At 31.0% G+C, this 26555-nt stretch overlaps 4 protein-coding genes across 7 annotated transcripts in view; 3 read left to right on the forward strand and 1 right to left on the reverse strand.

Moving 5' to 3' along the window:
• LOC105122768 (transcription factor bHLH35-like) overlaps positions 1–1905 on the reverse strand; it is a 20959-nt gene extending 19054 nt beyond the window's left edge. The window contains exon 1 of the mRNA XM_011022055.1: positions 1888–1905. Coding sequence (XP_011020357.1) covers positions 1888–1905 — 18 coding nt within the window. The remainder of the gene's footprint in view (positions 1–1887) is intronic.
• A 7393-nt stretch (positions 1906–9298) lies between these two features.
• Positions 9299–11474, forward strand: LOC105122558 (transcription factor bHLH35-like). 2 transcript variants are annotated; one of them, XM_011021746.1, is made up of 5 exons: positions 9299–9472; positions 9609–9771; positions 9901–10131; positions 10320–10490; positions 11119–11474. In XM_011021746.1, the coding sequence occupies exons 1-5, from the start codon at positions 9393–9395 to the stop codon at positions 11146–11148; spliced, it is 675 nt and encodes a 224-aa protein (XP_011020048.1). In that variant the 5' UTR covers positions 9299–9392; the 3' UTR covers positions 11149–11474. The 2 variants fall into 2 exon arrangements, with proteins under 2 accessions (XP_011020048.1, XP_011020047.1); XM_011021745.1 differs by having other exon boundaries at positions 9300–9472; positions 11115–11474.
• Positions 11475–15698: 4224 nt separating this feature from the next.
• On the forward strand, positions 15699–18283 carry LOC105122559 (probable inactive purple acid phosphatase 28). Of its 2 annotated transcripts, none has more exons than XM_011021748.1 (4): positions 15699–15984; positions 16098–16252; positions 16845–17272; positions 17520–18283. In XM_011021748.1, the coding sequence occupies exons 2-4, from the start codon at positions 16114–16116 to the stop codon at positions 17991–17993; spliced, it is 1041 nt and encodes a 346-aa protein (XP_011020050.1). In that variant the 5' UTR covers positions 15699–15984; positions 16098–16113; the 3' UTR covers positions 17994–18283. The 2 variants fall into 2 exon arrangements, with proteins under 2 accessions (XP_011020050.1, XP_011020049.1); XM_011021747.1 differs by having other exon boundaries at positions 16105–16252.
• Positions 18284–19985: 1702 nt separating this feature from the next.
• On the forward strand, positions 19986–25076 carry LOC105122561 (putative multidrug resistance protein). Of its 2 annotated transcripts, none has more exons than XM_011021750.1 (7): positions 19986–20436; positions 20546–20600; positions 21043–21224; positions 21328–21785; positions 21949–22489; positions 22610–24486; positions 24580–25076. In XM_011021750.1, the coding sequence occupies exons 1-7, from the start codon at positions 20206–20208 to the stop codon at positions 24947–24949; spliced, it is 3714 nt and encodes a 1237-aa protein (XP_011020052.1). In that variant the 5' UTR covers positions 19986–20205; the 3' UTR covers positions 24950–25076. The 2 variants fall into 2 exon arrangements, with proteins under 2 accessions (XP_011020052.1, XP_011020051.1); XM_011021749.1 differs by having other exon boundaries at positions 19987–20436; positions 21040–21224.
• The last annotated feature ends 1479 nt before the right edge of the window (positions 25077–26555 follow it).

A 26555-nucleotide genomic window follows, 5' to 3' on the forward strand; every position in this document is an offset into this window, starting at 1 on the left:
TAGTATTTTTATTTTAACTCTGACATTAATAAATAAAAACAATAAATTCATATTTATACATATATATTTTTTATTTATATTTATTTTATTTTATATTTGTAGGTCACATCCAACTCAACCAACGAGTACGGGGATGGACCTATCTAATCCTATTTGGTCACTGACCCAAATTAATGATCTGGCTGAGCAAAATCGAAGACAGCACACGTGAAGTGACGTGTGGATAAATAATATGAAAGTAATTAAGTTATTTTTGCAAAGTGTTCTTGTAGAGACACCGTTTGGAAACACAGTTTGCACCGTGATTTCAAAAAATTTAAATTTTTTTAATTAAAATTTAATATGTTTTTTTTAGTTCGGAGTTGTATCAAAAATAATTTTTAAAAATAAAAAAATATTGCTAATATATATTTTAATATAAAAAATTAGACTGCCAACCAACTCTAAGTTCAAAGAATGAAAAAACGAGTTCAAGAATGGGTGTACCTGCATCTGGAGATGGCAAAGATTGTTGCGGCGCGGTGATGCCTTTCACCTGCTTGAGCTCTTTCCTTCTGCTTTTTCTTTGCTTCGGTGCCTCTGCTTTCGTTTCTAGTCGCTTTTGAGATGATGAAGAAACCAAGAATGAAGATGCCGGCTTACTGTGGATATGTATTGTTAGGTCTTGTCTGTGTGTATGCTGCCCTTTTTCTCCCCAGTTTTTGGGGTTTTTCCTCCGGTCCTTCGTTCTGCTCTACTCTGCCTTTTATAAGGTCAGAGAGCTTCAAAAACTAGTCCCCTACAGGTCCTGCCTTTGTAGGACTGTTATTCCCTCCACGAACGGGATCGTGGTAGAAGACGTGGTCACGATTTGGATCGGATGCACCGTGGATTTCCTTGTTGAATCGCTGTCATCTACGCGAAATGGAGGGATAATGAACAGTATTGAAAAACGGCACCGTTTGACTATTTTCACTTTGGTCCCTAACATTTTAATCTTAAGGGACCTTAATAAGTCATAAAAAAAATTTTAATTGTGCCCCTGGATATTATTTCAATTGAATCCTCAGTTAAAGGTGGTTTACACAATAGTTTTGGGTTTCTGAAATATTCGGAACTACAATTTTCTGCAATTTTACTGTTAATCAACTCCAAATTTTGTTATTTCTTCTTCTTGATTTCTTTAATTAATTAAAATAAAGTTTAATTAAGTTCATAAACTTATTTTTTTATTTTTTCTTCTTGATTTATTTAATTAATTAAAATAAAGTTTAATTAAGTCCATAAACTTATTAATTCTTTAATTAAACTCTTGATTTTATTAATTAAACTAATTCAAAATTTAATTAAATTCTTAAACTTATTAATTCTTTCATTTCTAATTATTTGATTCTCACTTTTGATAATTTCAACCCTTGATTTTGAATTTATGTTATCTTAAGTCCTATTTTCAACTATATTTAATTTGTTTAAAAATTAAGTTATAAAAAAATTAGTATATTTTCTTATCTTTTTGAAAGAAATTCTCCGTAGTAAAAATATAATTGTCACAATCATGACTATGACCACCAACATCACTGTTATCCACATTTATTTTTTTTAGTATTGCCTTTATTTTATAATTTTCAATGAAAAATAACCATTTTTTAATTTAGCTACATGTTATTAATAAATTGAATGCTTAAATATGAATTGTCATTTTCACCGTATATTCAGAAGTGTTTAAGACGTAATATTATTTTTTTTAAGTATTTATTATTTAAAAATATATATTTTTTGAAAAATTATTTTTAATGTCATAAAATTAAAATAATTTAAAGTTATAAAAAATATTAACTTAAAATAAATAAATAAAATACAAAATATTTTATTTTTTAAAAATATTTTGAAAACACAAACAAAACAAACCTGCCGAAATTCTTCCATTGTCTTCCAGACGATGGATGGCTTGTCGCGTTCACCGAAGCTGAAGCAGTTGCTACGAAGTGCTTTCAACGGTTACAGTTTGTCCGAAACAAATATTTGGTGGCATTTTTCTTCAAGGGCAGAAAATTTCCAAGATGACAGATACGTGTCAACAACATGTATCCCGAACACCTGCTGCTTTTCCCTGTAAGCTACGGCGCTACCACGTCATTTCTCAGAGTGTATTTAATGCGTCTGTCCCCTATGATGCCTCGTCAATCTGTGTTTCTTCTACACTTTCAACCGAGGCTGCTGCTGGCTCTTTCTTCCTTGCATGAGCCATCCTCAGTCAAAGTTTTGATAGCCTTAGCATGTGCTGCTTACGGCTGCAGTTGTGGTAGTTTGTTGAACAAAATCAATGTGGTCAGTGATGGCTTGACAGGTAACGGGTACCATTCACATTAAAAAAAAAAAAATTATTTTTTTATTTTAAAATAATATATTTCTTATGTTTTTATTAAAATACTAATATAAAAAATAATTTAAAAAAAATATTATTTTAATATATTTTAAAATAAAAAAAACTTTAAATAACAACTACTACTGTCTACATTTAAATTTTATTCTTGATAATCGTATGTGTAGTCTTTAAATATATTTTAAAAATAATATATTTTTATCTTTTAAAAAATATTTTTGATATCAAAATAATAAAAAAATATAAAAAATAATTTTATTAAAAAAAACCTTTAATTAAGCAACAAACAGACACTTACCACAACTTAATTTATTGTCATCTCTATCCTTTTGCTGGTTTTGTTTAGTCTTTCTGATTTCATAACACCAAGAAGTAGAATTTGTAATCAAGAAAGTATAACAATAGCGGAATTTATCATCTTTAAATGTACTAAATTAGTATGAATAATGAGTTTTTAAGATCATATGAGAGAGAATATCAATTAATGTGTATAATCTGATATTTTTATCATCTAATTAAAGAGAAATATGAATACCTTGTTGCCTAAGATATGTTGCTTAAAATATGCTTATGCAACACAAGCAATTGTATAGTTGGCAGTTTCGGTTTGAATTTCGAACATTTTAGTTTATTTAATTATTAAATAATAAAATAGTACTATTTTATTATATAATTATGATTCATTAGACGATGTACTCATCCGATTTTGTTTGGTTAGAAGAGAATAAAGACTCGAAAACCAAACCTGTTAAGGAAAATATTTTCATTTCCCAACTCTAATTCTCAAGTTTTATCATAGTTTTCTCCCGGAAATAAAGAGAATAATGCTATTTTGAACAGCTTTTTTTATTTTTTACTATATTAGCATCAATTTGGATTATTAATGTCTTGTCCAGAGACAATCTAACCATCGTCAAAAGTCTTACATAAAATAAGTGGTATGTATACCAAATGAAAATGAACATGAAAATGATCACTATCTTGAGAGTGATGTTCGTGCCCTCTCTGCGGTCATGGAATGATTAATGGAACATGACAACATGTCTCATGGCTGCCTTCATTGTTTTCTTTAGATGCTTTGGTGCATGAAACACGTCTGCCGAGGTTGACTTGAACGCAACCCTTCCAAAAACAGAGAAAAACCCAATTACTGCAATCCATGGCAAACAATTTCGGCAATAAATAAATAAATAAATAAAATTCTCCAAGGAGTGAATTCAGCACAAGTAACAAGACTTTGGATTAAGGGTCATCTATCTAACTTATAAATGATCCAACACTAATTTTGTTTTACACACACTCTCTCCAATCAAATTAACTTTTGTGGCTTTTGGGAAAAAAGAAGAAGCAATTGGGCATTTAAGTCTTAGGTAGATAACTGACATGTGTTATGCTGATACAGACAAAACTTTGTTGAATATAATATAAGAATATGCAGTTAGGTACCGAGAATCTTTTTAATAATATCATTAAATTTAATTTAGTGGGTTAAGTTTAAAATCTCCTAACATAATTTTTTTCTGTTTCAAGGAGTTTATAAATAATTTAAATGATTAGTAAAAATATGATTTCATTTAAAAAAATTAAAATGATATTTTTTTAAAAAACATTGAGACTATGATATATTAGATCAACTTGAGTTAACTTCATAAACCTGGATTAACCAACCAAATATATGATCTAGGTCATGGACTCTATTTAGTTCAATAACTTTATTTTATTTTGTTATATATTTTTTTATTTAATTATATGATAAAAATAAATACTTAAAAAATAAAGCACCAACCTAATGTCAGAACGTTTGCTTAAAGTCCATGATAGTCTTATAAAAAATAAATCAAAACACATTATCAAGCTTAATTTTTAACATACTTTTTTTAATAAAAAAAAAATAAGCAGATATTATCTATGCTTTATAAAATAAATTAAAAAGTATATCAAGAAAATAATTTGCATATATTGATAAGTGTTAGTATCTTAAAAAAAGAAGAAATATGTTTTTCAATCAAATCATGGTCTTTTTTGTGTGATACATATCAATCTCTATAATATTAAATCATGAATTTTCACCAATAAATAAAAAATCAATATAATATGGAGCAAGATGCTTTTTATAAGCTAAAATTATCATTTTAAAACCCAACATTTTCTTTTCAAAATACAAAAGATGATTCCTTGAAGAAAAATGCTTTATATTAAAATTATTAATTACTAGATTTATATTCTTCTTGACAAAAATAATAATGATGATGATTATAATAATCCGTATACAGGGTTACTAGAAGGGTAAATATAACTAGATTAGTGAGAGGGGTGCAATTTTGTTGTGATGATCATAATTAAGGATGATTACAAAAATTCCATAATAAGTTGAGAATAGCTAAGCACAACTCTCTCATAGTGATAATGAATATATATCCTCATACAACACATAGGGGGTATTAACAAGAAGAGTTAATGCAGGCTAAGTTAACAACCATACCTAGTGGTAAAACCTGGAGAACACTATAAGACAAACTCGTAATGAAATAAAAAGAAAGATTAAGCTTTCAAAATCTATAATTTACATTTCCTCTTTGACTTTAAAAGGTATGCTCCCCAAATAAAAATTAAAATAAGTTGCTACTATAGGTATACCCTTTATATTAATGATATTTTTAAGCTAAACGCTTTGTAAAATGCATATTTTCAAAAGTAATTTAAGTTGATGAAAGCTTTATAAATTATTTTACTGAAATCAAATTTTCTTGAATATAATTCTAAGAAATAAAATCTTTAGCTCAAACCTCTCCTTAGGAGATATTAAGTCTTGTAATCAGAACGTTCAACCCTGTCATTAGGAATTTCAAGCCGTGTAACCAAAAATGCAAGTCATGCCATGCAGGAAAAAAATCAGCCTTGTAATCATGAAGTGTAAGCCTTGGCATTAGGAGAGTTCAAGCCTTGTAATTAGGAAGTTTAGCCAAGTAATAAAAAAGTTTGGCTTTGTCACCAAGAAAGTGCAAGCTCTTTAACAGGAAGATTGACCCTACAATTAAGAGGTTCAAGCTTTGCTATCAAAAATCAGCTCTATCATTAGAAAACTATCCCTACAATTAAGAGATTCAATCTCGCCATCAAGAGTCAGCTATAAAATTAGAAGATCAAGTTCTAAAATCGAGAGATTCAACTTTGTCATTAGGAAGGTAGCCATGTTATTAGGAGGATTTGAAGTCATGTCATCAGCTGATTAAAGCCTACGGTCTTGCTTAAGGAAGATATTCAACAGGTTTTATAAAAAAAATACAAGGAAATTGTGTTATTTTTTTAATTATGGTTTTTAAACTTGATCTGAAGGTCAATCTTGAGTAAATCTTAGATCATAGATCAGGTAGGTTGGCTAGGGTTATCCAAGCAATTAATTTTTTTATTTTATAAATATGTAAAAATAACAATATTTTAATCAAAAATTTACAAAAAAAAATCAATAAGTTTTAAGATGGGTTTTAAAAATAATTTAACGAAGAAATTGCATCCTCATCCTTTTTTTATCGAGGTTTTCAGAAAATAACATTAGAAAATAAATTTTTTCAATAATCCAAGTAATGGATCCTAGCTAATGTGAGGCAAGATATTGATATGGGAGCTCTTTTTTTTAGAAAAGCAAATGCTCAACGAAAGCCGAAAGACCCACGAAACAACAGATCAAAGGTCAAGATCAAGATCACCTCGACCTTGTTAATCTTAGCGATACGTTAGACCCCGCCCCCACACCACCCCCAAGAGATCCCTCTCTGATACCCTTATTCTTTATATCTCTGAGACTCTTGATCTCTTTGCTCCACTAAGAAGAAAAATCAAAGAAAAAAAATCAGAAATAGGCAACTGCAACTAATCACTATTAGGCAAAGATAAGTTGGGATTTGCATTGGAAAAGAGAAGCACCCAAGAGAGGATGATATTGATCATTAATGTACAAAATTCCAGCCAAATCAATTTCTCTGCATAACCATCAGTCACCAAATAACCCCAAAATAAAGATAAAAACTAAGATATTAAAATATTGATCCAATTATTTTAAATCATGAAAAATGTGTTGCCTTCAATTAGCAAAACATTGTTAATTACAATGAAAAATGTTAATGTTGCTTCTTTGGTCTCAGCTTAATTCGCAAATAATGCCCAGAAAAAAACAAATTTGAAATTAAATGATAGCCCACAGTCACTTTTCTTTTAAGATCTCAAATTTATTTATCATGATTAAAACTAATTCATCTAAAACTAACTCAAAATTCCCCATCAATTTTTTTTTTCTATTTAAACAATATCTTTAATGGATTAACGTGTTTTGATTCTTTTTTTTAGATTAAAGGAACGAAACTTCAAGTGATAACCTACTATTTTTGGCTTATCCAATAATCTAAACATTAAGCTCAAACATATATAAATATATACGGTGAACTATCAAATAAAAAATTATTGGGTTTAGACAAATATTAAACTTAATCATGTATAAATTTAACAAACATCTAGATCTAGTATTATAGAACTTAGTCAAGCTGAGCTTACATATATAAATATATAGAGATTTTTTTTTTATAAATAAAAGATTTTTTTTTATAATAAAATTAGAGATAGTTTTTAACTTTAACATATAAAAAAGATATTTTAGTCCTTCTCTCAATTAAATAGTAAAAAAAATTGAGCTGTAAAGATCCATTGGATCTTTATCGAGTCATAACAATAGTCTACAAAGTAATCTAGTAAAAAAACAAAGAACCCCAGCTACAACCCTCCTTATCTGTATAAAGTCGCCCAATTCCTACCTGGATGAGGAAACAAAACCGCCATATCAAGCAAAGCATTTTTCAATATTTGTAGATGTTTTTAGCTGTATTTCTTTTGAGTGGCGTATTTGGCCACTTGAAGTGTTGATATAGAACTATGTTTTGAACTTAACAATTTTTTTTTTTTTGAAATGGTTGATATAACATGAGCTATTTTAACCAAATAATTTTGAACCATATCACCTCTTGTATTAAAAATAAATTGACTGATGGATAGGCTTATTTATATGGTTTTCAAATTAAAATTATAAATACAACCAGGAGAAGTTCTAATTGAAATTTTGTTTACATCTTATAAATACTGCATCTTATCTACCCTAAAAGCCTCACATGCCCTTTGTTTTTATTTTTTTTTAATTTTATGTTTTCCATCTATTCAAGGCTATTATCAAAACTAACATCACTCAACTCATATTTTAATATTATATATAGTAAAAAATTGTACAATAAGTGATAATTTATTTTAAATTGTACATCCATAATATAATAATTCATCATAATCTTTCAAAACTTAAAATAATTATACCTACATTTAGGTGTTTATTTAAAGGAATAATACATAAACCTTCACTAAATAGTCTATATTCATTCTTATTACATCTATCATCATACTTTTATAAGAATTATTATAATCATTTATAAATTTATTTATGTTTCTAGAACTAGAAATTGAGCCAACCAACTTTTTTAACATGGTTATGTAAAGAACATAGAGCTTTTTATATGTAAACCAATATAAATATTTTTTAACAATTTTTTTAAGTAGAAGCATCCTCACAATATTTTTATGATGAGATTTTTTATTCTTACACTTTATGCATAGACATGTAATTTCATCTTCACTAATATTTTTCAGGTTAAAAAGTATAAAATTAATAAAATACTTAACTCATTTTTGACAATCTTGCTAACGCAACACTTTGAAGAATTTTAATACTTTAATTAATGATTATTCATTATTTATGAAAGTTATATAGAACATTGATGACAATATTTTTAATAAGGTAACTGTAAATTTAAAATTTAACTTTTTATTAAAAACAAATTCACAATCCAATTACTAATTAATATTTTTAAACAAATTCAATTATGGGTTAAATTATGAACTAAACAATGAAATCAATAACAAATAATCAATACCCAAGTAATTACCTGTTATTTTTTCAATTCATACATATTCAACCTAAATTAATAATTTTTAATTATTATCAATTCCATAAAAAATTAATTTCCCTAAATTTCCTCAAAATTTCAACTTGATAATAAAATTAAAAAAATATAATTGGTATCTTTTAAATAACCATTCATTTCTTCAATTATCATATCTAAGTTATAAAATCAAACTCAATTTCAATAATAAATGATAAATTAAATTAATTTCTCCCAAATCTAAAATAAGCCCTAACATAAAAGTCATACAAGCAAAAAAAATAAAAAATACTACAATGCAATTTTAATAAATTAACCTAAAATATAAATAAATTACTAAAAAATGAGTAAACTAGGTATTTAGTAAATTGAAACTTCTTAGAAAGTTGTTGAACAAAGAAAGGGATGTTGGCGTTATTAATAGATTTAGGTCAACAAAATATATTTTGTCGCAATCATTTTCATCGATAAATTTTAACAAAATTTTTTATCACTATTTAATTAAAAGGTACCACCATAATTTTTTTATTGATGTTTTTATTATCTTTCATTAGTTTTTTGATCGTGTAATCCAACTAATTGTTTATGGCTAGTTTATATACGTAAAATAAAATTCCATTCTCTTTATCATTATGATTTTGAATTTTATATGGCAATAATATTGTTTTTGGAGTTTTAATTTGTTCTATATTAATAAAATTCCTTAATAAAAAATATCACTGTGATATCTAGATAATAATTGGATGAGAGGAATAATTAAAGGTACGTGAACCATACAATATATTAACCTCCTTTTTATTTTTTATTTTTTATTTTTTATTTTTTTATTGAAAGTGAAATTTTATTTTTAGTAAGCTATTTGTATCAAGTCACATCAATTTGTTTTTAGAGGAATCAAGAAAAAAAAGAACAAAGAACAAAGAATCTAGAATCACCTTGTCTATATATGTCTCCCAATCCCTACATGGTCCAGAAACAAAACCCACCATCTCAAGCAAAGCATCATTCAAGTTCTCTCTCCCTTTACCTCAACAGTACAGCCCCAACCTCAATCCATGGAAACTATTGAAAATATTGCTGCGGACCAAAATTACTGCGAGATGGCTAAAATGTTTTCGAATGATGAGCTTAAAAGGTATACTCCCGGCCTTCGTAGCTGTCGTCGATTACCAAACTTATGTTCTATCGTTTTAATTTCCACGTTAAACAATTTTTTTAGTATTAATTATGGGTTTCGAATTAAGAAAAGAAGTATTTTTATTTTGTGACAGTTGGACAATGGATCAGGCATCTATCCTGTCCTATGAATATTCAAGCTCGCCGGAAGGAGGTGATTCAACAGCCTCTAAGGCTATAGTTTCAGAGAGGAAAAGGAGGAGGAAGCTTAATGACAAGCTTTTGGAACTTAGGGGAGCAGTCCCCAAAATCAGCAAGGTATATACCTCAGTAATTAAGACATGCCATTAACAATCTAATTAATTCTAATACTGTTCATCACTTTGTTGAATCTAAAATTTTTTGGTTTATATTTTTTTTTTTCATTTTTGGGTTGATCAAATTTAGTTGGATAAGGCTTCCACACTCAAAGATGCTATCGTCTACATCCAAGATCTGCAAGAACAAGAGAGGAGACTTCAAGCTGAGATAATGGAACTTGAATCTAAAAGCTTGAAGAAAGATCCTGGTTTTGACTTTGAGCAAGAGCTACCAGTCTTGTTAAGACCCAAGAAAACCAGATATGACCAAATTTATGATCATAGGGCGCCCATAAGCCATCCTATAAAAGTTCATGAAGTAAGTCGCTCTTTAGAACTGGAGTGACCTAACACGGTCGGCTCTAAACAGTGGAGATACACCACAGAAAGAAGTCTCTCTCTAAGTATATAAAATGACTAATCGGTTATATTAGAACACCTTTTTTTTACCCTGATAAGTCGAGGATATATTAGAACACTTATGGTATGTTTGGTGATGTGTTTCAGCTTAGGGTTAATTCCATGGGAGAGAAGACTCTGCTTGTGAGCTTGACATGTGGTAAAGCTAGAGACGCAATGATTAAGATTTGTGAGATTTTTGAATCCATGAAGCTGAAAATTATTACAGCAAATGTGGCAATTGTCTCAGGGATGGTCAAGAAGACTGTCTTGATTGAGGTCCGTCTCTTTTCCCTTCTTCCCTCTCCATCACGTCAATAAATAGCGCAAAAGAAGAACAGGTTTTCCTTTTCTTTTCTTTTTTTTTAGCCAGGGTTCTTTCCGGGTTAGTATTCACACTTCAAAATTATTTTTTCCTCATTATTCTTATAAAAAAAAAAAACAAAAATAGACTATCCATATTGAACTTTGATGGCTAAGAAAACAGCGCAACACCTTGACCATGAGGGCAATTACCCACCTTAGATTAATGACGAATATAAGTTATTTGTAAACTTCGTGAAAACTAACTTAAACTAGGTCAAATTATATATAAAGAAAAATATACGAACAAGGATTGTTAATTTCATGATAATGTAATAGAAATAGAAATGCAATATAAGGAATTAAAGATATTAATTAATTGTCACCATTAGTGAATTAAATACAAAGATTCTTACGTCAGCAAGAAGAAAGCGACTCTAGAGAATAGCCTTAATATACAAAATTGACAGAATTTACTTGTTACAAATAATTACTCAAGCAACCCAATCAATTTTAGCAGAAGAAATACAGCTAATTGAGAAGCGATCAATATTCAAATTTGGCCAGGATCATGAAAGCTGACACCAAGTTATCTTGCAGGCAGACATGGAAGAGAAAGATAGTCTTAAAATAAGAATTGAAAGAGCATTTTCAGCTGTAAGTGATCCGGATAGCCATTTGTGCATACAATCGAAGTAAGATCTCTCTTGTCAAGAATGCCTTGGAAATCACGTCCACATAGTTTAAATCACATGCATGTTCCTTACTCTTTTCTTTTACCATGAGAAAATCTCATATATGGTTGGAAAATGAAATAGCCATGTAATTTCTATGTATGTTCAAGACTGGTGTTGCCAATTGCAGTTCATCTGTGCAATTCATCATGTATCCTTGTAAAAATGATCTTCTCACTATCACTTTGTTGTTCTCGATCATTAGAATTATTTTATTTATTTATCAGTAAGTCTCGGCTCTCTCGAAGTAGTAGTAATAATAAACAAGGATGAAATAACTTCTATATCTCAAATGAAGTTTCTCCAAACAATTCATCTGTAGTATTTTATGACATCAAATAGAAAAGATTGACTGCCAAAACTTAGAGAAATACAAAATTCTTAATCAAAAACAGAAAAATACAAAAACAAAACGGCCATTGATACACCATTTTTATCTTTTTAAAGATTTAGATTTTTTTATTTATTTTTCAGATTGAACTAAACAATCTTTTGTCGGATGTTGGAACATGTGTGAAGAAGTATAAATTATATTCAGGGTGACTTAAATCCAAATACAGCTTTACTATTGGGATGATATTGCAATGATATTTTTACCCATGGACTAAAGTGGAAATTGAATTCATCACGTAAACCGAATTGTCATGGGCACCCCTTTTCCCTAGACAACCGCTTTACAGACGCACAATCGAATATGCTTTACTGTCGCTTCGTATCATGGAATTAATTAAGATAGATATATATTCTTTTGATTGTTTCCTAATAAATAAATGAATGAAAGATATAAAGAAGTTCAACAAGTAAAACCAATCAGAATATTATTTGAATTATTTAATCAAAAGAGAAGATAAAGTATTTTTTTATAATTTATTTTATTTTATTTTCTCATGTGTCTTTTTTATGAATATATAAATTCTATATGAGATGAATGTAAAACATATATCAAATTATTAAATAATAGCATCTTTTTTATTTTAATTTATTTTTGTTATCAAAGCATGTCAATGATATCTTACTCTAAATATTAATTTCTGTGTTTTCAACATGCGACTTTAAGATGTTCATCCAATTACTTTAAAATACTTTGTTTTCAATTCTTTTTATTATTTACCAAATAGTTTATTTACTATCCTTTATCAATAATATATCAACTCATTATATCATCAACTCATTATAAGAAGAAATATCAAGATCATATGGATAATCAAATAACATCCTAATAAAAAAAAAAATGCAAGATGACAAAGACTAAAAAAATTGAGATTTTGCATAAAAAAAACATGAAAAACAAGTCTTAGTGCAAGTTGGTAAGTTCTTGCACAATAGATAAAGTGATACAAAAGAGATCACCTATAAAATAAAAGAAAAGAAAGTTCTTCCTAAAAAAAAAAAAAAAAGCTAACAAGTTATAATATGAAAAAGACATCAGTATGATAAAAAGTGAGCCAAAATAAATTGGCCACTTGAAAAGTCGAATCTTGTAAAGAAATATTTGGCTAGAGAAATATGGCAGCATTTATAAGAGGAGAAAAACAACTAAGAATTTTCATAAAAAATAATGTTTAGGGCAAACATATTTTTTCTAAAAAAAAATTTTAGACTCTTGTTGTAGCTTAGGCTAAGAATCTAATAAAAACTAGTGAAGGAACAACTAAAGTAGGTTAGAGTACATGCTACAACAACCAAGAAATAAATTGTAATGCTTGCTCATACCTTGCTTTCTGAACCATTACTTTCTCCTAAGCCATGACTAAGAAAAATACTTTTTAGACCAAAAAGTTAGTGAGGTGCTTGATTTTTATATATTTTTATCTAAAAAAACCATGGAAATAAGAGAGAATAAAAAAAAAATAGTCATTGTCATGGAGTGCCTTTTCAATTGATTCTAAGCAAAATAGTTTTATTCTTCTCCTTAATTTTCCTTTGAAGTTTTCTAATAAAATTAATGATGTAGACCCATCTGAATAGTTATGTATGGGCTTGTCATAACAAGATGAGGATTTACCCCATAAAGATTATATGGATGGCCTAACAAGTGTATTTATGGACATGTCAGACCAAAATAACAACTCAAAATAATCATAACTTTTTATTTGACCATTGTGTTGTGCTTAAATTTTTATAGGATTTTTTGAGGTTTTTTGTTATAGAATCCATTACATCGTTACATAGATCATTAGATCTTTAAATATAAAAAATCTCATAAAGACCCTTGATTTCGATAGTTTTTGTGATTTTCTTTGTTATTTTTGGATTTCATACTATTTTCAAATTTTATTATTCTTTCATTTGTAGTTTCATATTTATGTTTTATTTTTCTGGTTCAGTTAGGGTTTCTGACCTATTTAAAACTTTGTAAACTTCTTAAACAGATAGACTTCATTATTATTAATTAGAGAGAATAAAGTTGTGAATTTACGGCTCACATTCGTAACTCCTTTTGCCTATAAAAAACTCTGTATTTTTTGTTTAATTGTTGTCTTTGGCTTCCACCAATATCTATCATGGTTTATTTTAGATTTATTATGAACTAAATTTATTTTTCTAAGGATTCGATGTAGTCTAGTTTTGGTTATACAATTTAAATTCCAAGTTATTTAATTTTCAATTTCTTTCATGTTAAGTGTTTATCCTTGATCTTAATGCTTATAATTTTCTAACTAATTATTGTTTGATCTATTAAATTGTAGTAAAATTGTGAGGTAGTTTATTATTAGAAAATAACTTGTCTAAAGACCATTAGTTGAGTGAAAGATAAAGATACTTTATTGTAATTATTGAGACTATAGAAAAATATCAAGAACTTAATGAATCTTTAAATAATTTAATTTTCATATAAATATGTTTAATTATTAGATAAAGATATTTTTAATATTATACAAGAGAAAACATTGAATAATTAAGAGAACTTTTAATCCTCAATATGAGATTTTGTTAATTTCTAATATTGAATAATAAATTGTGTCAGAATAACTAGGTAAAATTAAAAGCTCTAGATTTATTTTTCTTATCCCTACAACTTGAAGTTATATACTCCATTTCTTTTAATTTACTTTTATCAAACACTTTAGTTTAATTTAGGTGGTCATTTCAATAAAATTTTATTTTGATTTCTAAATAATAATTAATTCAATAAATTTCAAAACTTAATAACATAATTAGTCCTCGTGGGTTCAATATTTTTTTTCTTCACAAAAACTTTACTACTTATTATGATTTTGTTCACTTGTAAATATGATCATATTAAGTTTTTGGTATCATTTTCGAGAATTAGTAATTTGTTATTAATATTGATACTAGCTAGATTGTTGCTAATTTAGATTATTTATTTATTATTGTTATTATTAAAGATTGTTATTTTTTAGATCTCAGTTTTGCTTTTCTTTTTATTTTAGTATTTAGAAATGTTCGATTTATTCTAAACCATTAGAAATTTTCCATAATAATAAAAATATTAAAAGAATGAGGACCAAATCTGATAAAAAAATTAAAAGATGATAAAATCATAATAAAAAATTAATTTTAAAAATATCTCAAAGAAAAAATAAAAACCACATCTGGTAAATGAAATAATCGAAGGAGAATAAAATTGAAAAATATTTTATAAATTATTTCAAATAAAATAAATAATGATAAAAAAACTAAAACCAAATTTGAAGGAAAAATAAATGGAGAGATTGCTTTAAAAATTTGAAGAATCAACATGTGAAAATTAAGTTGGAAAAAGAAAAGAAAAGAAAAACATCAATGCTAAATCAAAAATCAATAAGCTATATGTGCCACTTAGAAATGAAGGGGCAACCAAAATAATTTTAATGTTATTATCATAGAAGATAATGTTCAATTACCAAGAAACATTACATGTACTACTCAAAAAGTACAAATATCTCTCTTTTATTGGCATGTGCATTGTATATAATAACTATTTTTGTTTTTAAATTATATTTTATAATTGTTAAAATATCAAATCACTTATTCACACTAGCTTTTGATGGTTTATAAAAATCATTACTTTATAAGAATTATTAACAAATAATTAAATATAATATAATCAACTTAATTTAACTTAATTTTAATAAAATATTATGATATGTTATTGGCTGTGTTAAATTTTGTTAAATAAGACTGAATTGTGATTGAAGTTATGTGAATTATTGAGGCCGGAAAAACTGTGTTGGTAAGTGAATTTTGCTGGTTTGGGTTTCTTTAAATAGAGAGTTAGAGGCTAGAAAACATGTCGCTGTGCATATACTTTTTTTTTTTTAATTGTGTTGCAATTATTATATGCAGCTTTATATATCAATTATGACATGCGAATAAAAATTGCATTTCATGAAATTATAAAATTGTGTTTGATAGTTAAATATTTTTTTATTTTATTTTTTTACTGTTATAAGATTCCCAAAAGAATCCAGGGAGTGCCACATTATTTATTACTTTCTTAGAGAAGGCATTAACAGTTTTCCTTGTCACTAGTCTTTTTTTCGGTCTGAAACAGATTAACAGTCAAAAACCATGGAAGCTATGAGCAAGCGAGCTAGTTAGCAGAAGAAATGAGCAAAACCATGGAAGGAATCTATTCTCTTCTCTATCTAACCTTAGTCTTTACAATCCTCTTCACTCTACACACCCAGATTGCTCACAAATTACTCGTAGGCCACCACTCTCTTCACCTCAAGAAATCCCCACATCTCCCTCTCAGGTTCAATTCTGATGGCACCTTCAAAATCCTTCAGGTTCTTTTCTGTTTCCTTGACATCCATTCTTTTTTATTCTAGTTCATGTTTTAGCTGTAATTTTGAGTTTCTTTCTTGTGCTGTTTCGTGATCAAGAATTGTCTCTGTGAAAGTTAACAGGTGGCTGATATGCATTACGGAACTGGGATGCTGACACGGTGTAGAGATGTGTTAGCTTCTGAGTTTGATTACTGTTCTGATTTGAACACCACTCGTTTTCTTAAGAGGATTATTCAATCTGAGAAGCCTGATTTCATTGCTTTTACAGGTACCCTGTTCATTCTTTTTACTCCCTATTTTTTGGGTTTTTTATTAATTTTTTTTTTCATGTGATATCTGCTGAGAATATAGCTTTGTGTTCATGAATATAGAGAGAGACCCTTTTTATATTGCATGGTGAAGATGGTGATGCCTATTTTAAAATTGGTTGAATATGGCTTGTATTCTTGTTCCAGCTTCAGTGGATCCAAACTATATTGATTCTGATCATAGTGAAATTTCCTTTCTTCGGCTGTAGACATAGACATAGACGAACCACATAAAAAGGAAAGATTGTAATTTCTTGTGATAGGATTATGAAGAGATTGAGTATAGACTTTGGAGAGGTGTTTCGAGCATAAAAATTGTGTTTTGGGACTGGGAGAAGCAAGGTCAAAGATGGGTATTTGCATAATTTGCCTTGTTTCTTGACTAGCATAGCGGTTTAGAGGAAGGGTTCTGTTCCTTGTTTCTACTTGGTGATGAAATTATGATTTTCTTCTATTGGGTACACAACTGAATTGCGGCATAGCAGGGTGGAGATCCACTTCTCTGTGTTTTTTTTTCTCAGTCACTAACTTGAATTCAGTTCTTGTAACTAGGAGATAACATATTTGGACCAAGCACTCATGATGCTGCAGAATCTCTGCTTCGTGCCTTTGGTCCTGCCATGGATTCTGGACTTCCATGGGCCGCAGTTTTAGGAAACCATGACCAAGAATCAACAATGACTCGAGAAGAATTAATGTCTTTCATTTCCTTGATGGATTACTCAGTCTCACAAACCAATCCACCTGTGGATGATCTATCTAGTGCCGCTGAAGGAGATGTGACAAAAAATATTGATGGATTTGGGAATTATAACCTCAGAGTATATGGTGCTCCAGGTTCCCATTTGGCAAACAGAAGTGTCCTCAATCTTTTCTTTCTTGACAGTGGAGACAGAGAGGTGGTTCAAGGAATTCGAACTTATGGATGGATTAAGGAATCTCAGCTTCGTTGGCTTCGTAGTGTTTCTAAGGGATATCAGGTATAACCTAATGAGAAAACTGGGTGAAACCAAGCCATGAGTTTTGATATTTTAAGACTATGCTTGTTCTTCAGTTATATTTTATCTGCAAATGTTAGTCATATCTTTTTATGATGAGATAGAAGCAACTGTTTTAAGTTATCTATACTATAAACTCTTGCAACTTTTCATGTTTTATTCCGAATCCCACAAGGGAGGCCTCCTAGATTTAGACTTTATTAACATTTTGCAGGCGACAAACTAACAGGGCCAAAAGCAGGATAATAATCATTTGGAAGAGGCTTCAGTTTGTGCTATACCCCCTGCAATGGTTTTTTTCCATATCCCAATTCCAGAGATTCAGCAGCTATACAACCAACAGATTGTTGGCAAGTTTCAGCAACGTGTATCTTGTTCATCAATGAATTCAGGAGTCTTACAGACCATTATATCCATGGGAGTTGTAAAGGCTGTGTTCGTGGGCCATGATCACACCAATGACTTTTGTGGGAATTTAGAAGGTATATGGTTTTGTTACGGGGGAGGATTTGGGTATCACGGTTATGGAAAGGCCGGATGGCCACGTAGAGCAAGGATCATATTAGCAGAACTTGAGAAGGGTGAGAAGTCCTGGATGGGGGTGGAGAGGATCAGTACGTGGAAGCGCCTTGATGATGAGAAGCTGAGTAAGCTTGATGAGCAAGTCTTATGGCAATCACACCCGTCATTCAAGATGGCTTGATTGCAGGTGTCGACAAACCATATCATGATATCATCCATCTGAATCATCTAATCATGTTGTATATTTTCCATGTTCTGTTTATGCTATTGTTTCTTATTTCTACATTAACTGAGAAGATCTCCTTGTGCGCTTGTAACTTGATCTAACTTAGAATTCGTTGCAAGTATTTGCAACTTAATTTGAAGCAGATAAGAAATGCAGGAGACAATAGTTGCTTTGATTCGCAAGCACTAATTGCAAGTAACTTGGAAGACTAGCTATTGTTTGCAATGCTAATTAATCCGATGCTAGCTATTGTTTGCAATGCTAATTAATCTGATGCTATTACTGATTTCAGAATGGTTAGAATTAGATGGAGAAGAAATAAATTGTCAGCAATCCGACTCCTTCAGTTGTCAAGATTATCGTCTTGGTCTGTAGTTCCTTTGAAGAGAAAAAGATCACGATAAAGTTCATAACACTGTAGCAACTTGTAAATTAAAATAAATTATAAAATATAATTTTTAATAAACTTATGGTTGAAAATGAAAATTGAGATATAAAACATATGACATGAGTCACAATACTTGGATAACTTTACAAAAAACAAATCAAAATAAATTATAAAATCTAATTCATAATTAATTTTATGTTGAAAGATAACATTAAAAAATAGTCAATTAAAAAAGATAAAAAAATTGAGTCAATTGGGTTAACATGCCAAACTCATGACTCGAGTTATGAAATCAAGATAATCTCATAGAAAGCAAACTAAAATAAATCATAAAATCTAATTCTCAATCAATTTAATATTAAAGGATAAAATTAAAAAAAAATATAAAAAACTTGAGTTAACTAAGTTAACTTGTCAAATTCATGATATAGATTATGAGACTAAGCTAACCAAGTATGAAGCAAATCATAATAAATTATAAAATTTAATTTTTAATAAGCTAAATGTTGAAGTATGAGATTATATATATATAAAGAAAATTATTGAAATAAATAATATTTTATATGGTGGTGCCTAATAAATACATCATCTCTTTTGATTTATACTATAATATAATAAATATAGAAAAAAATAGTCTTAATCAAGATGCAAGACATATAAGTTTAAAAAGAAGATAATAAAAGTCAAGAGAATTTTTTTTTTTTTTATAATGATTCATATTATTTTGTTGGGATAGACATGAGATAATTTAATAAAAACTTGGGAATTGAGCTGGGTCGATTATTAGATCGAGTTTAAAATTATGGTATCGATATTGAAATCAAATATAAAGATTTAAACTATATTTAAAAACATGGTTCAAACTATGTTTTATTAAAATTTAAAATATTTTTTTGTTTAAATTTAATTCTTTTTAATACTTTCAAATTGTTTTGATATAAAATATTTTTTTTAAATAAAAAATATATTATTTTATTATAATTTTAAATAAAAAATACTTTAAAAAAACACTACAGTGACATTTACAAACACGCTTATATACCGTGAGAACGGGGCTTTTTGAGAGTGGGTGCTAGCTCCATTGTTGTCGTAATTAATTGATTTATCTATGGCTGCTACCTCCATTGTTGTCGTAATTATGCTACTAATTAGAACATCATTGATAAAACAAAGTTCTAGTTGGTTTTGTTATTAGAAATATACATATTATGATGCCAGAGGAAATAAATTTTTAAGCTGGCCAAGGCAAATGATGACAGCAACAAGGTGGAATATTAAATTATACTTTAGATTCCAAGATGTTAACGTGTTTATTCACCCCAAAAGCTACCAGGCACTCAGTATTTGCTGCCATGTTAAATTCTGTCAAAATCACCATAATGTAATATATGTTGCTTGCTGCATATATTAACACAATTATTCCTTTTCCTTTTCATTTAACGGTGAAAAAGTATCCTGGAACCAGTTTTTGTAAACAGATATTTTCTACATAGCCCCAATGCTTGTGTCGTTATCATGGCTGCAAGATAGGAGAAGAAACAAGTTGAAAGTTAATCCTGCCTCAGAAAGGTCAATAATTTGTATGGCCAGCTAGACTTTTCAAGGAGACATGTTTATCTGCCATCCTCGGTACAAGTGCGAACAGCACCGTTGACTATTTCTTCTGACTATGACTTGCAATCAATTCCAACTTTAGACCAGCAATCGTGGACAGAAATCAAGCGTATATAACGCATGTGAAAGCAATACGAGGTAGTAAGAAATATTAGCTGAAAAATAATGGCAGCTGAGCTCAGTCGGGATGAAGCGAAGAGAAAAACAAGTGATGCCTCATCTGGATCATTGAAGACTGTATTGAAGCAGTCAGATTGGATGGATATCTTGCTGATGGCACTTGGATCAATGGGGAGTGTTGCAGATGGATCATCTATGGCAATAATCATGATAATTCTCTGTAACCTCATGAACAAATACAGTGGTACTTCTGTCACTATTGAAGAGATAAACAAGGTTTGTTCATAGATGCAAGTAATATATTCCTCTATTGTATTATACAAGCAAGCATCATAAACTGTGGAATCAAAATCTAACGATCTTTTTGTTTATGTTAGTACTGCAGTTTGCTTTGACCTTAACTTATGTTGCTGTTGGGGTGGCTTCAGCCTCCTTTCTTGGTATTTGTTTTTCCCCTTTACTAGCCTCCTTTCTGATTTGGTGATCCCATATCACTTGGAATATGTGAATGATATGCGTTCAGAGGATCTAAAACCCAACAATTTAAGGCTTTGGGTTGGAGGCCAAACTAATCAGATGCTTACATTTTATCAATTGTAACTTCACTAGCGTTCCATTACGATTTTCGAGAGTTCAATCACAGAACTGGAGAAATACCACCATAATATATACTGTATTTTCATTCAATTTCCACTATACATACTTGTTCAAAGTTAGGTTTTTGCCATTGCTGCATCTAGCAGCATTTGAACAAGTGCTGGTCTATTGTTTAGCAAATATAGATATAATAAGATTGAGAGCGCACTGTTTTAGTATAGCAATTACATAGTGTAATACTATTTCACTCACCTTCTAGTATTGCCTTTTTGTAATCCATAGAAGGATTCTGCTGGGCACGCACGGCCGAAAGGCAAACCTTTCGACTTCGCAGGCAATATTTACAAGCAGTGCTGAGGCAAGATGTTGGCTTCTTTGACACAAATCAGGGTGCATCGCTCGCTTCTCAAGTAGTCTCCAATATTTCAGTTAACACACTTACCATACAAGGAGTTCTTTCAGAGAAGGTGCTTGTCCTATCCTCATTTGACATTATTTAAACTATTCCTGATTGTTTCCTTAATGAGTTTGGTGTAGCATACTGACTTTGACATCGCATTTGAATCACAGATAGCCAATTTCATTTCAAACATAACAACGTTCATCACAGGCCAGGCGGCAGCATTATACCTCAGCTGGAGACTAGCTATAGTTGCTATTCCTGCATTGTTAATGTTGATCAATCCAGGATTGGTATATGGGAAGCTTCTAGGTGAGGTTGGAAAGAAGATCCAAGAAGCTTACGGAGTTGCAGGAGGGATAGTGGAGCAAGCAGTGTCATCAATCAGGACTGTTTATTCCTATGTTGCAGAGGAAAGGACAGCCAAGGATTATAAGAATGCATTGAAACCAGCTTTAGAGCTAGGCATCAAACAAGGATTGATGAAAGGTATGGCCATCGGTACGGTTGGCATTACATTTGCAGTTTGGGCTCTTCAAGGCTGGTATGGAAGCACCCTGGTTATAAACAGAGGAGCCAAAGGCGGAAATGTTTTCACAGCTGGATTGTGTATTATATATGGAGGACTGTAAGTTCACTGCATTTTTTAATGTTCAATCCTTGTTTATATTCTAATATGCTATCCGTTAAATGTACCTCGATGATAAGGATGATCATATTCATTAGCAGTTTCATTCACTTTCATTACAGCGGAATTAACTATCAAACTTGATACCATATCAACCTTTCAGTGCTCTAGGTGGTTCTCTAATCAATGTGAAGTACTTCATAGAGGCAAATATTGCTGCTGCTCGAATATTTGAGATGATTCATCGTGTCCCAGGAATTGACTCTGCAGATGAACAAGGCAAAACCATATCAGATGTCAAAGGTGAAGTGGAGTTCAGAGACATAGAATTTGAGTATCCTTCAAGACCAGGGAGCCTGGTGTTAAACAAATTTAATCTTAAAGTTATGTCTGGCCAGACTGTTGGTTTGGTAGGCACTAGTGGATCAGGCAAATCAACAGTTATAAATTTGCTTGAGAGATTTTATGAACCTCTTAGGGGTGATATCCTCCTAGATGGTGTTGACATAAAGACCCTTCAGCTGAAATGGTTGCGGAATCAAATGGGGCTAGTAACCCAGGAGCCTGTACTTTTTGCAACCTCAATCAAAGAAAACATTCTTTTTGGAAAAGAGGATGCTTCTATGGAGGAGGTAATCAGAGCAGCCAAAGCTGCTAATGCTCACAACTTCATCAATAAACTCTCTGAAAAATACAACACTCTGGTGAGTCCTAAATATAGGATTAGTGTTGACATCCATGTGCTTGTAATTGTATTGTCAATCTTTATAGTAACTAGGAATGGGAAGGTACTAATGTTTAAGCCAATGTGGCATACTTTTCAGGTGGGACAACTGGGAACTCAAATGTCTGAAGGGCAGAAACAAAGGATTTCCATTGCAAGGGCACTGTTGAGGAACCCAAAAATTCTTCTTCTCGATGAAGCAACAAGTGCACTGGATTCACAGTCTGAAAAGGCCGTCCAGGATGCTTTGAATCAGGCCTCAATAGGTCGAACAAATATTATCATCGCACACCGCTTGTCCACTCTCCGCAATGCTGACTTAATTGCTGTTATTCAGTCTGGACAAGTGGGAGAATCTGGCTCGCACGAACAGCTTATGCAAAACTCAAGTGGTACATATGCAGTAATGGTGAAGCTGCAGATGACATATATGAATGATGAAGTTTTGTTAGAAGCTGAAGATACAGAGTATGGAAGTGCTTTTCCTGTTCATGATGGAACCATTCGGGTTGGGGAAACACCTGACAAGTCTCTCTCTCGAAATTCTAGTTTTGGCATGATAACCAACCAGCAGCAAGAAGATGACAGTTCCCCAAATTTAAGGCAACTGATAAGCATGACGGCACCTGAGTGGAAGTCAACTCTATTAGGCTGTGTTGGAGCTCTTGGCTATGGATTAATTCCGCCATTGAACTCATTCTGTCTTGGTGCGCTTCTAGCAGTATACTTTGAAAATGATCATACCGAGATAAGGTCTCAAACAAGAATCTATTGCTTTGCATTCTTGGCCTTTGCTGTCTTTACTTTTCTGACAAACGTGATTCAGCATTACTATTTTGGGATAATGGGAGAGAAATTGACAGAAAGAGTTAGGGAGGCAGTTTTTGAGAAAATCTTGACGTTTGAGATTGAATGGTTTGATCAAGAAAACAACAGCAGTGGGGCTATATGGGCAAGATTGGCCACGGACGCGGTAATGGTGAGAACTCTTGTCACCGATCGATTGTCATTGCTGACTCAGGCAGTTTCATCAGCGACATTGGCTGTTGTCTTAGCTTTGATGTTGTCTTGGCGACTTGCACTAGTAGCTATTGCCCTGGAACCAGGTGTCATAGCTGCCGTCTATCTTAGAGAAATGACAATGCGAATAATGTCTAAGAAAATTCTCAAAGCACAGAGTGAGAGTAGTGAGTTGGCTAGTGAGGCTTTTGGAAACCACAAAATCATCACGGCATTTGGCTCTCAGGAAAAGGTTCTGAAACTATATGACGGTACACAGGTAAGCTCCAAGAAAGAAAGCAACAAGCAATCTTGGTATGCAGGGGTTGGATTGTTTGTCTCACAGTTTCTCACAAGTGCCCTTATAGCTGTAATTTGCTGGTATGGTGGGAAGCTGTTGTTCCAAAAAACGATAACATACAAGCACCTCTTTCAAATATTTTTCATTTTGGTGTCAACAGGAAGAGTTATAGCGGAGACTGCTAGTATGACGGCTGACCTATCAAAGGGAACCAGTGCACTGAAGTCAGTTTTTCAGATTATACAAAGAGAGACTAAAATGGACCCTGAGAATCCAGATGGTATCAAGACAGAAAAAATTAATGGAGAAATAGAGTTTAAGCAGGTGTATTTCATCTACCCAGCAAGACCAAAACAGATCATTTTGAGGGGATTAGACCTAAAAATTGAAGCTGCAAAGTTTGTTGCATTGGTTGGAAGAAGTGGATCTGGAAAATCCACCATCATCAGATTGATTGAGGGATTCTATGACACATTGAGTGGTTCAATTGAAATCAATGGAATCAACATCATGCGCTATAACTTAAGGGCCTTGAGGTCACATATATCATTGGTAAGTCAAGAACCAACTCTTTTTGCAGGAACAATACGCGACAACATTGCATATGCAAAACAAAATGCAACTGAAGCAGAGATAATTGAAGCATCAAGCATTGCGAATGCTCATGAATTTATAAGGTGTAATTTCTTATTTACTTTTCTTCTTCTTATTTCTTTCTCTTATTGTCAGTTCAGAACCTAAATTTTCTTAAATTACTACTCCGATGGAAGCTCCCTGAGGGATGGATATGAGACCTACTGCGGGGAAAGAGGTGTGCAACTATCAGGAGGGCAAAAGCAAAGAATAGCGCTTGCTCGAGCCATATTAAAAAATCCTGCAATACTTCTCTTGGATGAGGCAACAAGTGCACTGGATGTTAATTCAGAGAAACTTGTTCAAGAGGCACTAGAGAGAACCATGTCAGGCAGGACAAGCCTAGTTTTGGCTCATCGATTGTCGACAATTCAGAAAGCTGATAAAATAGTAGTCATTGATAAAGGGAGGGTCGTAGAAGAGGGAGATCACAGTGGGCTTCTTGCTCTAGGAGAAAAGGGTGCATACTATGCACTTGTAAAACTCCAACAACTTTCTGTCATTTGATGACGACCCTAGCTAACTACAAGTAGTGAACCAAGATAAAGAATGTGCAGGGATATATAGAATTTGTTTCTGAATTAAAATATAGATGATAAATCATTTCCGATTTGTGAAAGTGTATTTGTTGTTATTCTTATACCTCTTGGTTTCAGTATTGAAATGTAAGCCAGAATCTAGCCTGCAGACGCAACGATGCCTCATCTCCATGAGATAAAGCCCCACGACTGATCATGAAGTTTAAATGCAAGCTCCGGATGCCTTCTGTTCGTAGAAATTGGCAGTGCAAGGGTCCTTTTACTATGCCGCAGTTGTTACTATCCTGATAGTCCTGTTAACTCACTTTTGATTCTCACAGGACACTGGTTTACCAATTTCAGTGGAAAGGAATGCAAGGAAATTTTATCAAAATCTCACAAATTGGCAACAAATTTCAGAGGTTAAGAACAGAGAGAAGAATATTTCCGAAGAATAAGCTATAAACATTCTATAAACTTATCAGGAGTCTCCAAGCTGGGAGCTACCTGATAAAATTAAAAGTATATGGTTCCATCTGATCAATGGAGACAGACTGAAGGAACAAAATGAAATTTCCTGTCGAGTACTCCTAAGGAGACCGAGCTTAGGTCTCTAGAATTCAAGGGAAACAAAAACAACCCTTGGAATAAGGGTTTATGGACAAAGGTAAACTGTAGACTTGCCTTAGTCGACAATGTTGAGGGCCATCAAGGCCTGTAAGTTACTCAAAAGTGACTCTTCTTCCTCATCTGATAAGGTGCGAATTATTTCTAAATTATTTTCTTCTTCTTTAATATATTAATATCCGAGGAATTTCAGAATCTAAACCTTTTTTTTTTTGTTTGTTTAGTGAATGTCCTGAATCCTAATGGACCTTCAGAGCATATGACTTCTAGAATCAAAAGTGAAAAAAAAAAAAAGTGACTCTTTTACATATGCATGTCTTGAAAGCTATTTAGAAAGCTTATATTACACTAATGAATTCGTTTTGTTAGTTCTATATATAAAATGGATAATAAGATTTTTTTTTATTTTTTTTTATTTTTTTTTATTATTTTATATAAAAATATTTAGCTAATAGTAACTTTTTCTTGCAGGCTGCAGTTTTTTTTTATATGAACCAAAATTGGTAAAACTTTTTGTAAAAACTCACATGCAAAATAATGATTGTCAGGAATGCAACAACTCGTGGATAGTCGAGCTTAGAAGTTCGTGCTAAGATGAATTCTAACAATTTTTTTATTAATTTATTATTTTTAAAATTAGTTAATTGACTGTAGAAGAGATATAAGGACAATTCTTTGGTATATTTAGAACTTAATTTAGATTTATAGTTGGAGGTTGAATCTTTTAGTGGAATTAATAGAAATTGAGTTTAATGTATCTCACACACTATTGTCAAGGATATACAAACAAGCTGTAGTGTATTGACCGTTAGTTCCTCGCAATCAAGTTCAAGTTCTTAATCTCTAGCTGTCCAGGCTATTGTACAAGAGCAAGTTGAAGTTCAAATAACTCAACTTAGTACTAAGATGACTCAACTTAATCGATTATATGTGGAGTTATTGTCAAACTTTGGAGGTACTAGTGGTCC

This window comes from Populus euphratica, unplaced genomic scaffold (assembly GCF_000495115.2).
Source record: "Populus euphratica unplaced genomic scaffold, PopEup_1.0 scaffold20.1, whole genome shotgun sequence".
Classification (NCBI taxonomy): domain Eukaryota; kingdom Viridiplantae; phylum Streptophyta; class Magnoliopsida; order Malpighiales; family Salicaceae; genus Populus; species Populus euphratica.

What these genes read in the sequence shown, in the direction of transcription:
- LOC105122558 (XM_011021745.1), top strand. Translation starts at nt 9,393, where the DNA reads ATGGAAACTATTGAAAATATTGCTGCGGACCAAAATTACTGCGAGATG. An exon ending in TCGAATGATGAGCTTAAAAG is followed by an intron (nt 9,473 to 9,608) that starts GTATACTCCCGG and finishes ATTTTGTGACAG; the next exon opens with TTGGACAATGGATCAGGCAT. An exon ending in AGAAGACTGTCTTGATTGAG is followed by an intron (nt 10,491 to 11,114) that starts GTCCGTCTCTTT and finishes GTTATCTTGCAG; the next exon opens with GCAGACATGGAAGAGAAAGA.
- LOC105122559 (XM_011021747.1), top strand. Translation starts at nt 15,802, where the DNA reads ATGAGCAAAACCATGGAAGGAATCTATTCTCTTCTCTATCTAACCTTA. An exon ending in GCACCTTCAAAATCCTTCAG is followed by an intron (nt 15,985 to 16,104) that starts GTTCTTTTCTGT and finishes GAAAGTTAACAG; the next exon opens with GTGGCTGATATGCATTACGG. An exon ending in GTGTTTCTAAGGGATATCAG is followed by an intron (nt 17,273 to 17,519) that starts GTATAACCTAAT and finishes ACAAACTAACAG; the next exon opens with GGCCAAAAGCAGGATAATAA.
- LOC105122561 (XM_011021749.1), top strand. Translation starts at nt 20,206, where the DNA reads ATGGCAGCTGAGCTCAGTCGGGATGAAGCGAAGAGAAAAACAAGTGAT. An exon ending in TGTATTATATATGGAGGACT is followed by an intron (nt 21,786 to 21,948) that starts GTAAGTTCACTG and finishes TCAACCTTTCAG; the next exon opens with TGCTCTAGGTGGTTCTCTAA. An exon ending in AATGCTCATGAATTTATAAG is followed by an intron (nt 24,487 to 24,579) that starts GTGTAATTTCTT and finishes CTCCGATGGAAG; the next exon opens with CTCCCTGAGGGATGGATATG.